We start from the raw sequence: 23,346 nt of genomic DNA, 5'->3' as shown, positions 1-23,346 counted from the left end.
GAATCTCAACCATCCAATTAGCATGCTCATTCCCAGGAACAAACTGAACATAATTCTTCATTACCGAACTCCCATTCACATCAACAACTAGTGAATCCATACCAGCAATAACAAGCTCCACATTAGCAACCACATGTAGATTTCCATCAACACATGCCAAACTCTGAACACCAACAACCTCATTGCTCACAACAAGATGCTCTGCAATACATGACTTACCTCCAACAACAACTGGATCATCCACGACCAAGTGCTCTGCAACATACAAGTCACCACCAACATTAACTAGATCATCCACGACCAAATGCTCTGTAGTCTCCATGTCAGACTCAACCAACTGATCATGAAAACCAACCTCTGTCCCAGCATCAACAACATTAGGAATATCTTCAACAACAGCCTCTAGTTGCTCTGCAGGTTCTGCATCAGACTCCACAATCTGATCAACAAAACTAACCTCTTCCACCTTGACCTTCTTAGCTTGATCAGCCAATCTAGCATCCAACTAAGCAAACATCTTAAAAAAATTCCTCTCCACTATATCATGGATTTTTGCAATCATCTTAGGGTCCAATCCTCTTGGAGCCATCTCCCAAGATCTTCGTAAACCCTCTGCAACAAATCCTTCTCACACTCCTTGTGACAACCAAATTGTTTGCAAGTCAGATCGCAACCTGCCACCTCGCATGAACAATTAGGAACCACATCACAAGTCTAGGACAACGGATTTGCAATCCACCAACTCTCCACAATCATGCCTCAACAAGTTCAGTCTTCCATCTCCGCATCAATCGATCAATCTGCATGTCCTCCTAGTGCAAACTGCCTTAGCTTCGGCGATCTGTTTGCATGCTCAGGAACTCCCACTCTAATAAACTCCACCCAACCAACGTCCTGGTACAAACTACCTCACACTTCGGTGATCTACTTGTACACTCAGGAACTCCTACTTTGATAAACTACACCCAACCAAGGTCCTGGTACAAACTGCCTCACACTTCGACGATCTGCTTGTACACTCAGGAACTCCTGCTTTGATACCACTTGATAGAGGTCCTGCTCTGATACCATTGATGAAGGTACGCTCTGATAGCACTGACGAAGTACTGCTTTGATACCACTAATGAAGGTACACTCTGATACCACTAACGAAGGGCCACACCACCCTTACCAACTCACAACCAAGAATGCAACAATATGAAGACAAAGAGAGATAAAATGCTTCCCAAGAAATTTTATTAAACTTGAAAATCCTTAGCAATTACAATAACATTTCTACAAGATCCAATCCAAACCTAAGCTAGTCTAGATCCACACTTGGTAGAAACCTCCAAGATCTCAACTTGTGCTCGCAAGCCACCAAGCAACCTCTTTGTTTCTAAACTGCAACCACTAGCTCTTCTCCAACTTTATCCAAGATCCAAGTGTAAACTGCCTCACATTCGGTGCTCTATCTACACACTCACAAGTCCATTATAATCCTGCTGTAAACTGCCTCACATTCAACGCTTTGTCCACAGACTCAGGAACACTCACTCTTCACTAGATCCTTCTCTTTCACACCTTCCAAGCTCCCACTTCTCGAGCTTCTCCTTCTCGAGCTTCTCCTTCTCGAGCTTCTACTCCTCAAGCTTCTACTTCTCAAGCTTCTCCTTGAGCTTGATTAGAAATGCTCATATGCCTTGCTTAAATAGGCACTTACCACCCCATGCATGACTTATCCACAAGCTTCTAGAATTCCTCCACAACCTTCTACAACTTCCACGACCTTCTACAACTTCCACATCCTTTTACAACTTCCACAACTTTCTACAATATTCATAACTTTCTAGAATTCTACCCACACACCTCGATAAATGGAATGACAACCATTTATTTTTTATTTTTTCTATTATGCCACCTATGCACCTCGAAAATAAAAATCCTCATTTCCTTTCTTTTCTCCCTTTTCCCCTTTTTTATTTTTTAAAATTATTTCTCCTCTAATTTTCATCACTTTCTCTCTCCTCCACAATATATATATATATTTTTTCCAATAATTTTCCCATGCAAGATGCTCCTGGATCATAGTTTTATCTGAAGCACATAATAGATTCTTCCCCTAACTAACTTCTAGAGCAGTAGCCCATTTGTGAAGGGATAGTTGTCTGTATTAGAATATCACCCAATACCCTTTGGATGTGCACTAAAACTCAGAGGGGAGGTAGAGATGCGCTTTAGTTTTTGATGTTCCTTTTCCAAGGCCTTGCAACTAGAAGCTACATGGCTTAGTTTATTGCACTTTTGATATAAGATCATGATATTCTCATATACTAGTGCTTGTGTCTAGTTCTCCAATTTCAATTGAAAGTAATAAAATTGGGTAGAGTTTTACTAATGACCACATTGTCATAAAAATAGATAAATACTAATATGAACTTCACTTTAGTGACCTCATATGCTAAAACATAGTTACCAAAAGTGTTGCTAGTCAAATATATATTTTTTATCCCAAATTTTGAGTTAGAGACCCAACATTCAAACCCATAAGGGGCCAATTCGACTTAGATCAATCATAAGGTCAAAGCTCAACTTTCATTGACTAAGGGAAAGAAGATGTTTCCCATAAGTCTGTGAACTAGATGTGATGAATGTCATATCCTCTACTGTCATAAATAGAAATAGAAATAAGGCCCCACACATTGCACTAGTCACAACACTTTCTTTAAGTTTCCATATTTCAGAAACCTACTTTTTGACCATAACAATAGTTGGTCGAAAAGAGAAGAATCAACCTACTAGAGTATTGCTCACGGAAGAGATGATGCATTCAAATATAATATCAAGAACCTTGATAGTCATTCCCCCCTTTACTTGCACACACTCTACAACCGCCTTAACATTCACCTCCCTTTGATAGTCACTCACCAAGGCTTGTTTCCGTCCCTTAGATAGAGCACCACTCTTGGTCTTTTCTTGATCCCCCTTGTTAGAAACTTTTTATGAGCCAACACAATTATCCTTAGATACCTTACCACTATCATCATATTGTGTTGTGCCTCTAGCAAGACCTAGATCCTTACTAGTAGGATTATCGATTCCCTCTTGCACACAATTTATAACTGATGGTGGGTGCTCCCTAACATGGATTTACCCCCGTCACTATTGTCCACTACAAAGACATAAAAGTTTGATAAGTTGCAGAGCATGAAAGTCTTATCCTTTTTTGTACAGTACATATTTTTATTTTATATTTCTTGTTGACATATTGGACTTTTTAAATTTTAGTCTTATTACAAAGAAAATATTTTGATAGCATATTTCTTGCTTTTAAATATGCATCAATTTGAGGAATTTATAAGTAAATTTATAAGAATACAATTAATATAAAATAATATTTGTAAAACTCTTTTCTTTTAAGACAATAAGAAAATGTTGTTTAAATTTTTTTATTTTACTAGCAACAAACATAGATATGCCAAGAATTGGCTACCAAATGATAAGAAGGAAAGGGATATAATATGAATGTCTCACAAATAGTTTGTCTACCTATGAGCCTTTGATAACATCCGCCACACCTTTGCCAAAATGGAAGCTTTAAGAACATGATGTGGACATCCATGAAGCATATATAAGAGATGACATTATTCCTAAGCTTCATTTCTATAATTTTTTCATTTTACAAGCATACTTATCTACAAGAAGACAATATTAATAATAATTTGTGACCTTACATTCTCGCAAGTAAACTCATCTCTAAGAGTTCAAAATTAGTGGCAAATATCCATTGCACGATTCCTCATTTGAATTACTTTAACTTATTTGATTTTTTTATTACAAAATGTTCAAATATATACAACAAATACATTAAAATCTTCTTGCATTTCAATGTGTGAATACCACACAAGGTTATCTTCAAGAGAATAATGTCAAGAACAGAGTGTGCATGATGACAACTAACAATAAATGTGTTTTATAACTATTGTACTCCATTTTGGTGCAAGAGCTACTATATTAGTAGTGCAATTGACTCTAGACTTTAGATTTTTCATACATACTTTTTAATTATTCTAGTATATAAAAAAAAAAGTCTTATCTAAGAGAGACTTATGCCAACATTTTTTATCTAAAGTTTAAAAATAATATAATATTACAATTATCTAAACTAATAAATGTTCCAATTTACACAAAATTAATATTTAAAGTTTTAACTTAATTGTCCTACATTAAGGAAAATATTGCCTTTCCAAGCTAGATAATAGATGAGGGATAAACTGGACTCCACAAATAAAACCAAGAACAAAATAAAAGCGAGAGAATAGACTTGAAAAAAATTCAAGAAAACTGATTTTGAAGTCTTTGAATTTTGAGGAAAACGTCATAAGTTGAAAAAGTAGTTTGAATTTGTGTGCTCGAGACCAACCTAAAGAGCTGGAAGATGGCGTCGGCACATGATTTCATACGATATTACCATAAAAAAATCTATATCGAGTGAACAAAGTAATACTGTCACGTTAAATCCGATAAAGCTAGATAATAGGGAGCTAGCTAGGGCATTCATTCATTAAAAAGGGTGTATATCACTACAAGAAGGAAAATTCTTTGCTCCAGATCTCAGTTTTTGTCAAATTACCGAACAAATCTTACTTTTTAAACATCTCCTACCCCAACAAATCTTACTTTTTAAACATCTCCTACCCCACATGCCTGCCACTCGACAGGTTCTGCAACTTCTGCTGTACTCCAAATTTTCAGCGCAATTATAGCTATTTTAATCATGGGGTCATTGGGTTCATTATGGTTTGATTTTTGTGTCCAATATAAAAAGCCCTGGTCATGGTCTGTTATTCTTTCTATACATCCTTATTGCAGACCCACCCGTAGTAAGTTTCCTCTTCATACTTCCTTCGAGCATGCTCATTCAAGTTAAGGCAGAGCACAATATTCTTCGTTAATTGACATTAATATAAGGGGAAAAAATGTTGGTCAATTGGTTGTCAGTATAATACCTTACGTGCCCAAGTTGTTTCAAGTAGTACTAAACCATTTAGGAAGTACCAATGTCTGGTACACGAAACTGTATACTGTTCCCAAGCACTATTACAGATTCCTAAAATATAGGAATAGAAGAAACCCTGAAATATGCATGACACTTCGAGTCTCATTTCGTTTTTCTGGAGTTGTTAACTGCAACTGTGTTCCAATCTGCGTTCTGTGCAGGGTGTTACTGTTTGAAAAGTTGGGTATTATTGCAGGATGGGTTTTATGTCCAGAAAAGTTCTGCCTGTGTGTGGGCGAATGTGTGTGTGCTGCCCAGGGTTGAGATCAAGGTCCCGCCAGCCTGTGAAGAGATACAAGAAGCTCTTTGCTGACATTTTCCCTAAAGTCCAGGTGGGTTCTACTTTTTACGGTGTTTTTCATTCAGTAGTGGTATCTGTGAATAACTTTAGTCATGTGTAGTCATATATATCTTTCGGCAGATCTGTGGATGGTAATTCTATGTGCATTGTAGTTAGTTCATCTTCTAAGTCAAGTTTAGTTGCTACCATTAAATATTATAACACGAAAAGAGGGTTCGTTAAACAAACTTAGAAATAGTTCAGTTCAAGACAATCTCAGGGTCGTTCCTTAAAGCCGCATTTGAAAGGCCTTCTCTTCGGCTGGTGAAGATCGTTCTAAGTATAGGTTGTTTCCAGCCTTTCAAATTCGTAAGATGAGCAGAAGGATTATTGTGTAAAGAATTAGGTAAGGGTCAATTTACCGGAATCACGGTCTTCAGACGTGCCATCGCAAGTCACTCTTAAATGGCTTTTTGGCTTCTGCACGTCCTTTCTAAGCTCAGGTCTCGTTTCGTAGAATTCATCACACGACTCGAGGAGTCATTTTGCAAAGCATTAACTAATATCTAGCTCAAAATGACTCGAAACGCGAATTCTCTAGGGCCTCTTGTCGTTTAAGGTGTTTTCTATCTATAAAATTTTCGCTTGATTTGATCCACATGTGGTTAGGTCCATTTGAGGTCTTGCAGTTTCATTGTTTTGACGAAGAAACTCTTACCCTATTGGTTCCTTTTCTTTAGAAATGTGCAAAATTTAATGTCTTTAATTTACAGGACGTCCTGTCATAAATCCACTTAAAAGAAGCTCTCATTGCATTGCCTGCGGAGCTAGTTGAAGGTGATGAAATTCGTAGAATTTTCATTTAGTCGATTGGTGATTAAAAGAAGAGATTGCTGGAAACAGTGTTTCAGGTCGACAGATCCATGTTCAGATCAAACCCTATTGGAAATGCAATATAAATTGCATTTTTATGGTTTTTGATATGCGAATAATTGAGTTCAACTTAGTCAATTGAAAATGACAGTGATAGGAAAGGCTTCGAGTTCGAGTCAGCCATTGATGTGAATAACAGATGTTGACAAAAGATTGTGCAAGTGTACGCATCCATCCTCAGATTATTCTGATGTCAAATCCTATTAAAATGCAATGTTCATTTGAAGAGCCTTGACAGGTCACTGATTGTGTGCACAAAACTGAAGCAAATGCAGTTTGATATCCACATTAGAACAAAAATTGACAAGATTTTTTGATTCATGATGTCATGGAGGGAGATGCTGCTCCAATTTCTAAGGAACAGGTGGTCAAATGGAATATAAGGCATAAGAAGGTCCTCATTGTTTCTGTACAGTCATTTTTAGTTCTTGAAGATTCATTCTGATTATCTTCTGAATCAATTGAAGAGTACGGCAATAAGTTGAAATTTGTGGAATTGTCATTCACTCTTTAGTCAACCATTGATGAAAATGCGTCTGATTAAAAGTGATTCAAGTGTACATATATATTCTCTGATTATCCTGATATCAAATCACATTAGATATGCAATGTACATTACAAATTTACAGGAGTTCAAATTATTTATTCTCTAAAGACTAGATTGGTCATTAATGGTGGCTATAAAACTGAATGAAATTCTGCTCGATACCACCACCAGATAAAATAGGCCGTATTCAATTTTTAAGGTGAAGATGGTCCCATGGAACATTATCCAGTGAAGAATGCAAAAATTAAAGTCTTTCTAAAAGAATGAAGCAGGTACTGTGTGGGAGGAGTTTCAGTATCTGCCAGAAAGTGGGTTGAAAGATTTCTGTGCCTACTTAAGAGTGTGAATGTCAAAATTTTGAGGTGAATCAGGGAATGTGCATGCAATTCTTACTTTAAACTTAAGAGCATACCTCTGTAAGACAAAGAAGATATTAACAACTAATTACAGTGATAGACATCTGCATTGTACCTCTTTGATGTATGAATGAGCTTTTAGATGCTGGGTGAAAGGTTGATACATTCAAAATGTGGGGTTGCAGATGGAGATATTCCCAATTTGGCGGCATGCATCTAAGATATTTGCACCACCTCAACATAGGATAAGTGTTGTTAAGTTGAAGGTTTATATAGATTTATGGCTCATGATATGGATGGTTGAGATCATGTTTTAGATTGGATAGTGGGGATTTTTTTGCGGTTGCATGTGAGAAGAGATTTGAAGGATGCATGTGGAAGGACATGATTAAATCAAGTGAATGAAGGGCTAGTATTGTCTGAACTTGCACAGTGAAATGAGATGTGAGCAAGTGGAGGCTTGAGGAGAATTCAAATGGATTGACAAGATTGAACCTGAATGGAGGATCAAGATTCACAGAAGTGGATGCTTGAGGGAAGTGAAAGTGGGTGGTTAAGGTTGAACTTGAATGGAGGGTCAAGATGTAAAACTTTGATATTTGGTTAGGTGGAAATGCTTTATTAATTAATTTTTAAGTGAGGAAAGAATGTGCATTAGCCTAATTAGTAGATGAACATTTATCTAATCTATCAGTTAAGGAGGAAGGTTAAGGTGATTAATTAAATATGATTTTATTTTTTTGTGAAGGAGGTTTTAATTTAATTTATTTAATCAACTGTCAGAGGAAGGATTGTCATCCTTACTGATGGAGGACTAATGACTGAAGTCAGAGATGTGGTTAGGTTACAATGTCGATGCAGATTTTAATTGGCTACAAAGAGTTTCATATGAAAATTAGCAAATGGTAGTTAATACTCCTAGAATTATATATTCAAGCTGAAAGATATCTATTGGACCATTTGACTGCTAAACACTCCCTTGAATGCTCAATACCTCGTAATAAAGCTTAGTCAAGCCCTGCTCATGGGACCACTCTATAAGATGTTCTATAGAAGCAAACATTTGTGGGACAATTGGTACCATAATTTTTGACAGTAGTAGCTTGATGCATGTATGTATGATTTCTCACATGGAGTTTTATCTGTAGCTTGGAGCTTACTATCCAATGAATGTGTGTTTGGTAAAGTTCAAAAAAACTAATGTATGGATTCTTATTAAAACTAATAACTCTTCACATAAATGAATTGTCATGAGCAACTGAAATAGAACTGTTTTGTTTTTTCTTTTGCATTTGCACATTCTTTTAGATTCAGGATAGTGATTCCAGCTGCTGCACAATGCTGTTAATATGGATTACCTCGACATACTTATAATTCACACAGAGCAAAGACAAAACCAATGTGTTTATTGAGGCAATGAACCTTGGCTTCCATCAATGCGAATTTATCATAATTGTCTATTCAGATGTTGTTATGTCTTGTACAACGTATGGTTGGGTTTGGTACATTTTCCTACTAAATGCATTAAAAGTACAATACTATGAATTTTAAAACTGCATTAACATTCTTCATCTTATATGTTTTCTTATCAATAATCTTGAAGACTATTGTTTTCTTAGACATTCTTGAAGACTAGAAAAGGCTTATCAAAAGTTTAGACTATGCTCTGTCTATTTTTTTTCCAATAACTTTAAATCTGCTCTTATTCTAAATTTTAATGAATACAATTCTGTAGGGTAAAGCTGAATTTCTGTTTGTTTGTAGTGTATATGTATACCAATTATGCCCTGTGTCTAAATTGTATGGAACTCTTTTGTGCCAGGATGAACCTCTCAATGATCGCAAAATTTCCAAACTCTGCGAGTATGCAGCAAAGAATCCATTGCGTATACCAAAGGTCTCTCTTATATTTATGCTCTCTTGTCAGTGAAGCATCTGGCTTATGAACAAAGTATTCACCACTCTAAATTGATGCTCCTCTTTCCATCACAGCATAGGCATTGATGTATCTTCTGTTGGTTGAAGATGGACATATATGTTATAAACTATGCTTTTGTTCTTTTTGATTTCAGATAGCCAACCTCTTGGAACAGAGGGGCTACAAAGAATTGCGGAATGAGCACTTTGGGTCTGTGCGAGTTGTAATGACCACATATCGCAAATTACTTTCATCATGCAAAGATCAGATGTAAGTACATGTTGATCTAATTTCACTAGAAATATTTTGACTTAGGGTCGTTTCCAGTCTGCTTGGGTGGAAGTTGCAATTGTTGTCAGTCAGAAATTGCAGTGATGTATAAGCTTGATTTATAGTTCAGGCTCTAGTTTTCTTTTAGTTATCCTCAGCTCCTGTTCTGAACTTCTGATACAGTATCCCAGTTTTTAATGATTTAGATTTTAAATGTCATGCCATGAAATGTTTCTTAAAACGGGAGTCCTTTTGCAAATAATAATTTTTTTATTGAGCCAGAGACACAATTGCCTTCTGGTAGGAAATTCTTTATGAAATCATGAAAAGCAAATGAAGATATAGTTTCACTTAAAATGTTTGGGCTTACGAATTGCTTTCAGGCTGCTAAAAAGGTGCGATTGCTGGCAGCAATGAATTGTAGCAATGCATCTGCTAGATTTCTAGTTTAGGCTGTATTGCCCTTTCAAAAGGCCTTGAAGACCATTTTGATGATATGCTATTAACTGTATTTCTTCAACTTTGTTAATGCAATTGACCTCAGATTAAGTTCTAGTCAGGACCCAAAATTTTTAATGTTTAGTGTTCCTGTAATATTGGCTCGGAGTTTTCTTGTAAATTTGATGCCACGAAATGTTCTGTAATATGGGAGTGCAAGTGCAAAGGTTGTAACAAGCCTCAAGATTCTTCCTTCTATGTAGGAGATTCTTTATGAGATAAAGAAAATGGGCTAATTATAAATATGTTTGGACTTTGTGTTTAATGATATTTAATCATTGCAGCTTTGAATATTTGGCTCGACTGATCTAAAGATACTATCAAGGTAAATTTGTGATCTAAAGATTCTTCATGCTTAGAATCTTCCCCCACTTTTGGTGGAGCCAGCTGAAGTTGAACACCTGAATCCTTAGCTTTGATAGTTTAATCTTCAGTAATCTTGATCTCTGAAGAGATTTGAAAGGGCCCAACTGTTAGCATGGATGCTGATGATATTCCAATGGGGGAGCATCCTAGCATTGTTGGATCATATGTTTCATTCATGGCTGTGTTTGTCATTGATGTCAACATACATGTTATTCTATGAGATTGATAGAGTATTAGTCAGAGATTGAGACTGCATAGTTCGAGGATTGAAGATGAGGTGATGTGCACTTGGATGAATGTTCTATAGAGTGTCTTGATGTTGTGGTTAAGAGCGTGTACGGAAATATGAAGACAGTGGACAATTATTCGAGATTTATTGAAGACAATGTTCAAACAGAGTTCATGTGTAGTAGTTGCTGATGTTTTGATTATATCTCCTAATAGAGATAGAATCTGGTTTAGTGAAATTGTGTAGAGGTAGAAGACAAGCTGAAGATGACGTGGTTAAGTGAGCAAAGTCAGAGGTTACACGTGTGAAGAGTTATGAAGATTGCGTGTCGACAGTGTGGTTGTAATCGTAAAAATTTGTAATATTGTAATGTAACATGTAAATGTAATATCTTAAGATGGTCCTACATTATTACTGTAAATTAAGAAAGCCCCAAGGCCGACTCAATAACTTATTCTAGGACTTGGTATAAAGGAAAGATTATGTCGTTGTGGTAGAGTGTGGTTGTGAACGAATTATGCGTAATGCGAGTATGCAAACTTCTATGTGAGATCCAATGAACCTGATATTGAATATTTTTTGATCACATAAGTGTTTGGTGCAGTTGAGGCACGATGAGCTGACAAAGAGACTGTATTTGGCAAAGAAGTTGTTGTGGACTTGGTATAAAGGAAAGATTAGTTCCTTGTGGTAGAATGTGGTTGTGAACGAATTATGTGTAATGCGAGTATGCGAACTTGTATGTGAGATCTAGTGAACCTAATATTGAATATCTTTTGATTAGAGAAGTGTTTGGTGAAGTTGACACACAATGAGTTGACAAAGAGACTGTATTTGGCAAAGAAGTTGCTATTATTTTGAGAATAATAATACTAAGACCAATTGGATAGTGAATTTGGTGGTCTTGCCCCTGAAGCTGTTTGGACTGTGGGTCCTTCTCTCTTTCACAACTCCTAATAGGGTTGACACAACTCTTAACAGGGATGACACAACTCTTAATAGAGTTGGAATCTCCTAATAGGGATTTGAAGTCTCCTAACAAGGACTGATATATATTGAATGTATTTCATTGACACCTAACATGATCCATCCTCTTACAAGGAACTTGTATATTAGTACATCATTTTGTGGGTACCATCCCCACCGGGGTTTTCCGTTTGATCAAGGGTTTCCCTAGTTAACAAATTTGGTGTTATTGTGTATGGTTATCTTTTTGTGGTTGTTGTATCTATTGTTTGCATGTTTTGGGTTTAATAAGGATATTGAGAGTTGTTTTAATCAGATAATTGATTCACCACCCGTAGTTAGTTATCTTGGTGGACTTTACTTAAACCACCAACTTCTTCATCGATTACATATCTGCTGAAAGTTAAGTATGTTGTCCTTAATTTTGTCATCACAAAATGGAGGCAATACTATGAAACTCTTCTCATTAAGTTTCATATTTCTCTAAGGTAACTCACTATTCGATTGGTGAAGATTGATCCCAACCATAGTTGGCATAATCGCTGAATAATTGGCGAGTTTCTACTAATCGCCGAGTTTTTGGGACTGGCGAGTTTTTCCCAAATTTAATCGCAAGAAAAAATCACCGATTAATCGTCGAGTTTTTGCAAAAAATCGGCGAGTTTTTTAGAAAAACTCTTTTTTAAATTTTTTTTTTTTTTTTTTTGTTAAAAACAAAAGGAAAAAAGCCTATATATATTATGTAAGATAGAGAGTTACAATATGCTAGTAGAGCTAGGAAGAGGAAAATGTGATTGTAATGATGTTTTTACTTCTAGTTTGACACGAATTATTTACTATTATGCTTCCCGCCATCAGCATTCAGCATAAGAATGTGATTTTGTACCCACTATGCATTTATATCTATCTAAACTCCTGCTTCTTTCTTTTGTGTTCTCTATAATGAACTCATTAGATGCATCTTCTCATTGAAATTTGCAAAAAAATGTATTTTGAATTAAATTTTAGCGGTTTTTTTAGGTTCTCGAGTTTTTTCGAGTTTTTTTTTTAAATGGCCGAGTTTTTCCCGATTAAACTTTTGGGGGGCTCGGTGAGTTTTTGGATTTGGCGAGTTTTCCAACTATGATCCCAACACTCTTTTGATAGTTTGCACTGAACTAGAAGATGATCAGTGCTCTCTTCATTATTTTCACACATAACAAATTGGTAGGCCCAACAAATCTATACTTTCCCCTTTTTTCTTGCGTTAGAATTCTACCTTGAATAGCTAACCATAAGAACACACTTGCTTTAGGTAACCCATCCTTATAACAGCACAAGTCTCTTGCCTCAGAGGAATTTTCATTCTGAATAGATAGAAGTTGATATCCAATTTTCACCAAATAGTTACCAGACATAGAAATACACCAAACTAACATATTTTCCCCCTCACCGAAAGAGACATGCCGATCCTTAAGCAAAGCTTTCATCTATGTAAGTTGTTACCCATTTAGACCAGTTAAAACCAAATCTTTCTAGACCCATTCCTCACCCCATAATTTTTTTTAGAGTTACATATTCCCTGACCTTATTACTGCATAAATTGCACAAATGGTCCTTAATGACTCTTATCTCCTCTGAACTCAAACTTAGATGACCTAGCCAGGAGTCCTCCCAAAAGTTTGCCATTCTTCCGTTCCCTAACTTCCATGTTAAATGATCTCTTATAATTGATCTGCATTTCAAAATAAAAGTCCAAGTCGCCATGCTTCTAGGAGGGTCCCTCACTACTAGGATTCTATCATCTTCCCTTGAATCTAAGTATTTAGCTCTCAAGATTTTAACTCATGTTTGGTTTGATTGCTTATGCTTTCTCTAGACCAATTTTGCCCACAAAGCAAGATTTATCAATTCGCACACTCATAAACATGCCCCACCCTGAATCTTTCCTTTACATATCTTTTCCCCTGCTAATAAGGGAATCTTTTCACCTTCATTAGCACCATTCTAAAAAAACTTCCTCATTTTTTGTTTGATGACATTAATAACCTCTATTGTTGTCTCCAAACACATCATTGAAAAGACAGGGATAACAGAGATGACCGTTTTTTAACATTAGTATCCTCTCTGCAGAGGTTAACCACTTTCCATTCCAGCCTTCCATCTTCTCCAAACAACTATCCCCTAGCTCTTTGCAGAATTCTGTCTTGTTCCTCCCTTGGAACAAGGGAATTTCCAGATACTTGGAATGGCCCCAGCCAGCTCCAATATTCTGAAAATTCTTATCTGCTTTTGTTTATGGGTGTAAATAAGGAGATATCTTATTTCCTCCAATTTGTGAATTGCCCTGAAACTGCCCCACAAAGATCAGGGGTTTGCTTCATCACCTTGACCTCCCTTTCAGATGCTTCCCTAGCCAAGAAAGTGTCATCCACAAAATAAAGGATCCACCCCCTCTTCAACGATTACACCTTTCCACAATCCTCTCTTTCTGTGCTGATATAAGCCTTGCCAAGACCTCTGCCATGATGATAAACATAAAGGGGATAAGCGTGTAAAGTTTCTACAAATTCTATGACGAATATAGACTAGATTTGATCTTCTTCTTCTCCTTTGCTTTTGCTGAGAATAACTTCAAAGTATTGCCTTCAATTGAATTAGAGATATAATTCAGAATTCCATCTTTCAATTCTGCAATTCGAATGTGGGCAGTATTGACTAAGGAGCAGACTTATCTTTTTTCTTGTGTGCTCTTAGACTTCAACCTTACCCACTATAAATAGAGAAATCAAGGGACATGTCCTTAGAAAGGACATGTCTCTACAAAATCGATTTATGCCTAACCTCTAGAAGTTGGCAACTTTCCAAGGATTAAATGAGTTTAACACAAACATAAACTAACGAGTTTAAATTAGTCTTAAACTATTGTAGAAGGATAGACGCCGATGTCTTAAGGACAAAAAGGCAAGGATTTAAATCAATATTTATTCATGCTATATCAGATCAAATCGATCTGTTATCAAATTAGTATGGTTACAAGTTATAGAATTTAACACTCCCTTTTAACTTGATAATCATACTGAGAGATATCATATCTAGCAACATCGATAAAGATGGACAAGCAAGAATTGATACTCTATACCTATCTGAATCCTTTTAGCATGTGGTATCATAGAACACATGATACAATGTTATATTACTAAATTTGTAATATGACAAATCAGTGCTACTAGTGATAATAGTATTGCAAAGAATACAATGTACATGATAAATTTGAAGAGTTGTTTAAGTTCTTCATTTATCCAAGTGGTGACACATAGATATTGGTATTACTATATCACAACATGATCCTGAGTTTAAGATCTACCAAAATATAGGATAAGCCTCGGAGAACAATTCTTCTTTTATCCAATTTGTGACTTATAGACATAACAATGTCTACATCACAATATGATCTTGAACTCATCTAGATCTTACAATAGTACTCTACTGTATAGCACATTATCTAAGAGATCATCATCTCTCACAATGTCTTTTATACAAGTGTTCATTATCTTAGAGATCGTCACTTCTCAAATAATGAACACAAATGGTGGAGCCCATAACAATCAATAGCTTGATAAAAAATTACTTTATTAATAATTTAAAGAATACAAATGAATTACAATTCAACCATACCAAGTCTTCTTCTGAAATGGTCTATCTTCACTCTAGATAGAGGTTTGGTGAGTACGTCTGTTGTTTGATCTGCAATGCAAATGTATTCTAATTTTACAGAATTCCTGTCTACCATATCTCTTACATAATGGTAAGGAATTTCAATATGCTTAGATCTGTCATGAAAAACTGGATTCACCAAAAGCTTGATGGAACTCTAATTATCATAGTGAGTAATCGTAGGATTCATAACTTGCCCAAATAATCCCACAAGTAACTTCCTTAGCCAAACTACTTCTCGAGAGGCCATCGCTCCTGCAATGTATTTGGCTTCTGTGGAGCTCTGAGCAATTGAAGATTGCTTTCTGCATATCCAAGATGTCATTGCTAATCCTAAATTGAAACAACATCTTGAAGTAATTTTTTTGTCTTTAACACTTCCACCCCAATCTAAGTCAGTGAATCCATGCAAATCTAAATTAACTTTCTCATATTTGAGTCCAAAATTGAGAGTGCCTTGTAAGTATCTCATAATGTGTTTAACTGCAACTAGGCGAATCTCCTTTGGCTCACACATAAACTGGCTTAAGGCATTAACAACATAGCAAATATCAGGTCTTGTATTTACTAAGTACATAAGGGATCCAATCATCTGTCTGTAGAGAGTAGAATTTATGGAAGGTGATTCTGTTGCTGCTTCTTTAAGTTTATGTTGATTAGTCTCCATTGGAGAAGACATAGACTTGCAATTCCACATTCCAAATCTCTTAAAAATATCTGATTTATACTTCCCTTGATTAAGTATGATACCATTAGAATTCTGCCATACTTCCAGTCCTAGGAAGTAATGAAGGAGTCTCAAGTCTTTCATCTTGAATTCTCTAATTAAATCTTTCTTACATTGATCTATAAGATGATCATCACTTGTTAATAGTAAATCATCAACATATAATATCGAATTACCATATCATCTTTATCTCTTTTATAATATAAATTTGGATCGGCTTCATTCTTGGAGAATCCTAAGCCAGGGAGATACTTATCAATTCTTTCATACCAAACTCTTGGAGCTTGTTTAAGCCCAAAGAGAGCTTTCTTGCGCTTGCAAACAAAAACGTTAGGATCATGAGTTTCAAATCCTTCAGGTTGCTCTAAATATACTTCTTTTGCAATCTTTCCGTTTAGGAATGTTGTTTTTACATCCATCTAATGTACTTTCCATCCCTTTGATGTTGCAATTGCTAGGACTGCTCTTATAGAGGTATATCTAGTGACAAGAGTAAATTTTTCTTCATAATCAATCCCTTCTTTTTGAGAAAATGCTCTGGCTACAAATCTAGCTTTATATTTCTCAATGCTATCGTCAGTAGCATGCTTTATTTTAAATAACCACTTGGAAGAAACAATAGATTTTCTTTTAGGTCTTGAAACAATTTCCCAAACATCATTCTTCATAATAGATTGGTATTCTTTTGTCATAGCTTCTTTCCAAGCTGTATGTTTAATAGCATCAGAGGGATTGGTTGGTTCTATTTTAGATAAATCACTCATGTTTGTTGTATAACTAGAGAGTCTTTTAGGTCTTTTGCTTTCTCTAACTGTTCCGGAAGGTGCAACAAAGTCTTGTGCTTCCTTAACTGTTTTAATGGCCCAAAGTGGTCTTTTCTTTGAATTTTAATTTTCTCCAACATTTAAATTTTGAATTTCATTTTCAATTTCTTTTATGTTCTCCCTCGGAGACTCAAACTAAGTATTTCTTTCAGAACTAGTCAAAGGAGAAGGTTCTTCAGAACTTAGGGCTCTTTTGAATGCTAAATCTTCTTCAAAAATTACATCCCTACTAAGTTCAATACTTTTCTATCCAGGTATGAAAATCCTATATGCCTTAGATGTTTCACTATAGCCTACAAGAATACCTTTCTTCCCAAAGGGTTCTAACTTGGTTCTCTTATCTTTTGGAACATGGATATATACGGGGCACCCAAAAAACCTAAGATGACTTATATTGGGTTTAACCTTAGTAAAGATTTCTTTAGGAGTTTTATCTCTAAGGTAAGAGTGAGGACTTTAATTTTGAATATCAACAATAGTACAAGAGGCTTTTGCCCAAAGATAATATTCTAGGTTTTGATCAAATATTATATCTCTAGCAACTTCTATAATTATTCTATTCTTTCTTTCTTCTACCCCGTTTTGTTCTGGATGATAAGGAATAGTGTACTCCCTCTTAATTCCTGTTTCTTTACAAAACCTTTTAAACAACTTGGAGGTGTATTCTCCTCCATTATCAGATCTAAGAGTTTTAATTTTATGCCCTGATAAGTTTTCAGTTAATGTTTTGAATTCTTTAAATTGCTTTGGGATTTCTTCTGATTCTTTGCACTTTAAGAAGTAAATCAATGTTTTCCTAGAGAAGTCATCTATGAACAAAATATAGTACCAGAATCCTCAAAGAGAAGGAATAGACATAGGTCCACATAAATCTGAATGAATTAATTCCAAAACATTTTTTTTTTCTAGTGCTGTCATGAAATGGACTTATGGTGTTCTTACCTAGTGCACACCCTTTGCATATGCTTGAGTGGTCTTTATTTAGTTTAGGTAGACCAGTGACCATCTTCTCCATAGTTGATAAGGTTTTGAAATTTAGATGCCCTAATCTTCTGTGCCATATGTCATTTATGTCTGTAGCTTCATGAATTAAGGCTTGAATAGGTTGACTTGATTTTGAATTCAATTCATACAAATATCCTTTTCTCTGACCAATCAACTTTGCTTTCTTGATTGAGGAGTTCTTTGCACAGGTGATTACTTTACCATCCACGAATGCAACGTTATGCCCATCATCTTCAAGTGTTGTAATTGAGATTAGATTTCTTTTTATTCCTGGTACGAAGAGTACACCTTTGAGAAGAAGAGAATTTCCTGATTTTAGTTTCTAGGTGCAGTTTCCAATTCCTTCGACGGAATGTGCCTAATTATCACAATGGTAACTTCGCCATTAACCTTTTCTGAAATAGAGTCTAGTGCTTCTTTGTATCCTGTTATATGTCTAGATGATCCACTATCAATTACCCATGCTTTACTTGAGATTTCATTTTATAGTGATCAATAGAATACACAATTCTCAGGATCATAGGTATCTTCTTCCCTAGTAACATTTGTACTGTTTGCTTGTTTTTTAGAATTCTTAGGACAATTAGATCTGTAGTGTCCAAACTTTTCACATTTGAAACAATTTATTTTGGATAGGTCTTTCTTGGGTTTTCCATTCTTTTGATTTTCCTTTTTCTTCTTGAAATGCTTCTTCTTGCCCTTATAGGAGTTCATATTAAAATCATGAAGTTCATCTTCTGTTTTCAGCTTCCCTTTCTTTAATTTTTTGGATTCTTCTTGAAGACAATCCCCCTTAAGTTTGTTGAAGTCAGGAAGTTTATCTTTGGCACTTATTCCTTGTGCAAAAGTTTCCCATGAATCTGGTAATCCATCTATAGCCATTAGTGTTAGTTTTGTGTCACTAATAATGGTTCCTACACTTGATAGGTCTATTAAAATAATCTTTATGTTTCTTTTTTAATGCTCACTATTGTATCTTATTATATCTCTGTAAATATTAGAATGTTTCTAATATTTAGGTGTAGTCTAGAATATAATGTTTCTATTCTATTCGTATAGATCATTTTGATCTCTGATTAATCAATCAAGTATTTTGCCATTTATGTTCATAACATGGTATCAAAGCTAGAGTAATTTTTTGAAAAAAATTTATAATTTCTTTATTGAAATTATTTATTTTGTTTTTTCAAAATTTCTCTTTGAAAATCATGATTTCCTTTGTTGCATCTGGTTCTAAAAAATCACGGGCTCGACTTTGAAATTTGTGGCACACCTCTGGTCTTTCCTTGGAAAAATCGTGGGTTTTCCTCTCTTGCAAAATCGTGTTTTATTGCTCCCGTTTTTTTCACTACCCGAGGCTTGGCTTTGCTACCAATCACAACTTTGCATTCAGTCTTCACAATTTTCTGCTATCACATTTTTCTTGGCGTTCACTTTTTTGGCTATCGCTAAAAAAAAACCTTGAAAAATTTCAGATTCCAGCCCAGCCATTTTTTAGACGGCTCTGCAATTTTTACAAACCACCTCGGCTCTGTCCTTTTTTCCAGACGGCTCTGCATTTTTCAGATAGCTTGGATTTCGACCATAGTTGTTCTTGTTCGACAACTCTACGTTTTTTATTCATTTTTTCTGCAAATTTGACTCTCCAATTTGATGGCTAGGGTTTTGCCTAAAGCCCTAATTTTTGACCTTGAAATTTTTTTTTGCTTTCAGATTCTTGGTGGGTTTTTTGAGATCTCAAATGGGTCTTTGTCAAATTTTTGTGGGTGCCTCGATTTTTGTGCCTCAATTTTCGAGCTAGTGGATCCAGATTCCAACAGTGTATTCTTTCTGAGTTTTTTGAGCTCTCGTTTGTGAACTCCGATTTTTGTGGGCCTCTCATTTTATCACCTCGAAGTTTGTGCCATTTGAGATATTCGCATATTATGAGCTTCTGTATTAGTAGCATCAGAAGTCAGAATCAATTAAAAGGCAAGCCAATGCTGCCCAACACTCGGAGCAGAAATAATCTATCTATCATGCCTTTATGGCCAGAATACCTGCAGATCATGTGGAATCTTCTGCTTGGTACATAGATTCCACTACCTCTTGACATTTCACTCATAGGCGTGATTGGTTTGTTGACTTCACTCCCCATTTTGATTCAGTAATCTTTGGAGGTGGCGAAGAATACAATATTGTCGACAATGGCAATGTTCAGATTCAGTTCAGAGGAAAAAGACTCATGTTCCTCAATGTATGTTATGTTCCTGGCATGAGACATAATCTTTTGTTTGTTAGTTAGATTATAAAGCACTCCCCTCAGTTGGAGGTCATTTTCAGTGGAAAGAAGTGTTTGATTACTGATCGTGCTTCTTGCTACACTTGCTGTCGGTCTTGAGGATCATGGTATTTATAGGCTTGTAGATTCAGGCGATTTCGTTGAGCATGCCTTCATCGCTAAATCATTTGCTCTCAGCAGGCTCTAGCATCAATGATATGGTCACCCGAACATTCAATATCTAGCGCAACTTGCTTAGGATAATTTTGTCCATGGCCTACCTGATATACAAACCCAGAACTATCCTGTTTTCTGAGCTTGCCAAGCAAGGAATCAACATAGGACACTATTTAAGGATGGTGAATCATGCTGGGCATCTAAAGTACTCTAGCTGGTCCACACTGATGTATGTGGTCCTATGAATACTCCTTTTGTTATTGGAAACATGTACTTACTCTTTTTGGATGATTTTAGTCGCAAAATGTGGGTATATTTTCTTAAGCAAAAATTAGATGCTTTTCCTGTATTTCAGTAGTTTAAAGCTCTAGTAGAAAAAGAGTCTAGTTCCTCCATTTGTACTCTTAGGACCGATAATGGGGGGAATTCTGTTCTTCTACCTTCTCTGCCTTCTGTACTACTCATGGCATTAGACGTTAGTTCACCACACCTCACACCCCTCAGCAAAATGGTGTTGTAGAGCGTTGAAACCGTACCATCATAGAAATGGCTATGCTAGAATATAGAAATGTTCCTAGAAAATATTGGGCAGGAGCAGTATTGGCAGTTGTCCATCTTCTTAATTGGTCACCCACCCTTGCAGTTAACCATAAGACTCTTGAGGAAGCCTGGTCTGGTCACAAACCTAGGATCAACCATTTGAAAGTTTTTGGCTCTCTAGCATATGTATGGATTCTTGATGCCAAATGCACTAAGTTGGATTCCAAAAGCTAGAAACTTATGTTTACAGGATACAGTCACACACATAAGGCCTACAGACTGATTAATGTAAATACCAATCATTTAATCTTTAGTTGTGATGTTGTGTTTGATGAGGAACTCAAACCATTGCCGCTCTTTGCCTCCCCGCCGCATTTCGAGATTCAGTCTTCAACAATCTCTGAGTTGGGTTCTTCTATTTTATATGAGTCATCTGATGCTACTGATACACCACCTGAGCCACTTCCAAATAATACAACTTCTGCTCCTGCTCCTCATCCAGCTATTCTGACAACATCTGATATCGGCTCCTCAACTCTTCAGCCAAAATGGTGAGCTCAAAGGATTAGTGATCTTCGTCCTGATGAACTCATTGAGGGTAGAACCTCCAGAAATAAGAGCATTCAGCACAACATAGTTAATATTGCTCTTATGGCCAACATCCACAGTATCCTTGAGCCCCAAACATATGCAGAGGCCAAAGGAATTCCAGAATGGGAACATGCAATGGATGCTGAGCTTCAGAGTCTTCAAAAGAACCACACCTGGGTTCTTTCAGATCTTCCTCTTGGGAAGAAACCCATTAGCTATAAATGGGTCTATAAGGTCAAGTATCATGTACATGGTACCTTGGACAAATACAAAGCCAGACTTGTTACTCGAGGATTCACCCAGCGTGAAGGCATTGACTATGAGGAGACCTTTGCTCCGACAACCAAGATGAGCACTATTCACATTCTTCTTGCCATTGTAGCTTAGTATGGTTGGAAAGTTCATCAGATGGATGTGAAGAGTGCTTTTCTCAATGGTGAATTACAGGAAGAAGTCTACATGACGCAACCTCCAGGTTTCAAGGTTGCCGGTTTGGAACCTAAAGTATGTAGACTCTAGAAGGCCCTCTATTGTCTTAAACAGGCCACTAGGGATTGGTACATAAAGATTGATCAGTACTTGGTTGCTTAGGGATTTCAGTGTAGTCCGTCAGATAGTAATCTTTATATTAAACACTCTGGTAATGATATTCTTTTTCTTGTTGTCTATGTGGATGATTTGATCATTACTGGGAGTTCAAAACATTTGATTTCAAAAATCAAATAGGATCTATGCAGAACTTTTGATATGACAGATCTTGGATTGCTTCATTATTGTTTAGGTATTGAGGTTTGGCAGACTGACAACAGTATTTTTTTGCCTCAGTCCAAGTACGCCAGAAATTTGCTTGATAGGTTTCGAATGCAAGATTGCAAACCTGCCTCCACTCCTATGGAGACTGGTTTGAAATTGTCTGCACAATCTAATTCTCCTCCTGTAGATGAAACACTCTTCAGGCAGCTAGTAGGTAGTCTCATCTACCTTACTACTACTAGACCTGATCACAATTTTGCAGTCAGCTACATCTCACGGTTCATGACAAACCCTAAGATTGATCATTGGATTGTAGCGAAATGTGTGTTATGCTATGTACATGGTACTTCAGATTATGGTCTTCTTTAGACAAGGAGTACTACTCCTCAGCTCAGTGGATTCACCGATTCCGATTGGGCTGGCTCAGTTGATGACAGGAAATCTACTTCTAGCTATTTGTTCAATATCGGATCTGCAGCAGTTACCTGGACTAGTAAGAAGCAATAGGCACATGCACTCTCCCTTACAGAAGCAAAATATAGAGAAGCTGTCAAGGCAGCTTGTGAAGCAGTTTGGCTCGGTTAGATGCTTGCAAATATGCATATTCCTCAAGCAGGTCTGACTTCTTTGTTTTCAGACAATCAGGGAGTACTCAAACTTGTCAAGAACCCAGTGTTTCATTAACGAACCAAGCACATAGAGCTTCATTGGCATTACATCCGACAATTAGTAGAAGATGGATCTATTTAGTTACTCTATGCCCCTACCTTAGAGCAACCAACAAATATTTTTACAAAACCCCTTGGTCCTGACAAGTTTGTTAAATTCAGGGGATCTATTGGTGTAGTAAATAGATTGAGCATTAAGGGGGGGTATTAAAATAATCTTTATGTTTCTTTTATAATGCTCACTTTTGTATCTTATTATATCTCTGTAAATATTAGAATGTTTCTAATATTTAGGTGTAGTCTAGAATAGAATGTTTCTATTCTATTCGACTCTCCTCTTTGTATACATAGATCATTTTGATTTCTGATTAATCAATCAAGTATTCTACCATTTACGTTTGTAACAAGGTCATCTCTAATGCCGGCAACTCTTAGAAAGTAAGAATTCATTGATTCTCCTTTCTTTATTTGTATGTGATTTAATTATCTTTTTAGTGCAAGAACTCTAGTTGCATAATTGACCTCATATGCATTTAGTAATGCATTCATCATATCAAATGCTGTTTGATGTTTTGTAAGCATGTGCACAATACCATTTTTTTCTCCATCTAATATGATTTGAATGGATTTATGAGGTTCAATTGGAGGTTGTTTGGATGCTTTATCAGCAAATTGTTTTACTTTATTTTCTTCAAGAATCATCA

At 36.1% G+C, this 23,346-nt stretch overlaps 1 protein-coding gene across 2 annotated transcripts in view; it reads left to right on the top strand.

Annotated features, from left to right (window-relative positions):
- The first annotated feature begins 4,236 nt into the window (after positions 1–4,236).
- Positions 4,237–23,346, top strand: part of LOC149561311 (protein SEMI-ROLLED LEAF 2-like) — a 165,388-nt gene continuing 146,278 nt past the window's right edge. The window contains exons 1-4 of one of the 2 annotated variants that reach the window (XM_089825067.1): positions 4,745–4,862; positions 5,200–5,370; positions 8,977–9,051; positions 9,227–9,342. In XM_089825067.1, the coding sequence (XP_089681193.1) occupies positions 5,236–5,370; positions 8,977–9,051; positions 9,227–9,342 (326 nt within the window). In that variant the 5' untranslated portion in view covers positions 4,745–4,862; positions 5,200–5,235. Of the gene's footprint in view, positions 5,371–8,976; positions 9,052–9,226; positions 9,343–23,346 lie in introns of both variants that reach the window. The other variant, XM_089825066.1, reaches the window with a different exon arrangement.

Source organism: Cupressus sempervirens, chromosome 4, assembly GCF_028749045.1.
Source record: "Cupressus sempervirens isolate cs-2001-9-10 chromosome 4, ASM2874904v1, whole genome shotgun sequence".
Lineage (NCBI taxonomy): Eukaryota > Viridiplantae > Streptophyta > Pinopsida > Cupressales > Cupressaceae > Cupressus > Cupressus sempervirens.
Note: the sequence above shows the minus strand (reverse complement) of the source record. Positions and strands in the feature narration are given on the sequence as shown.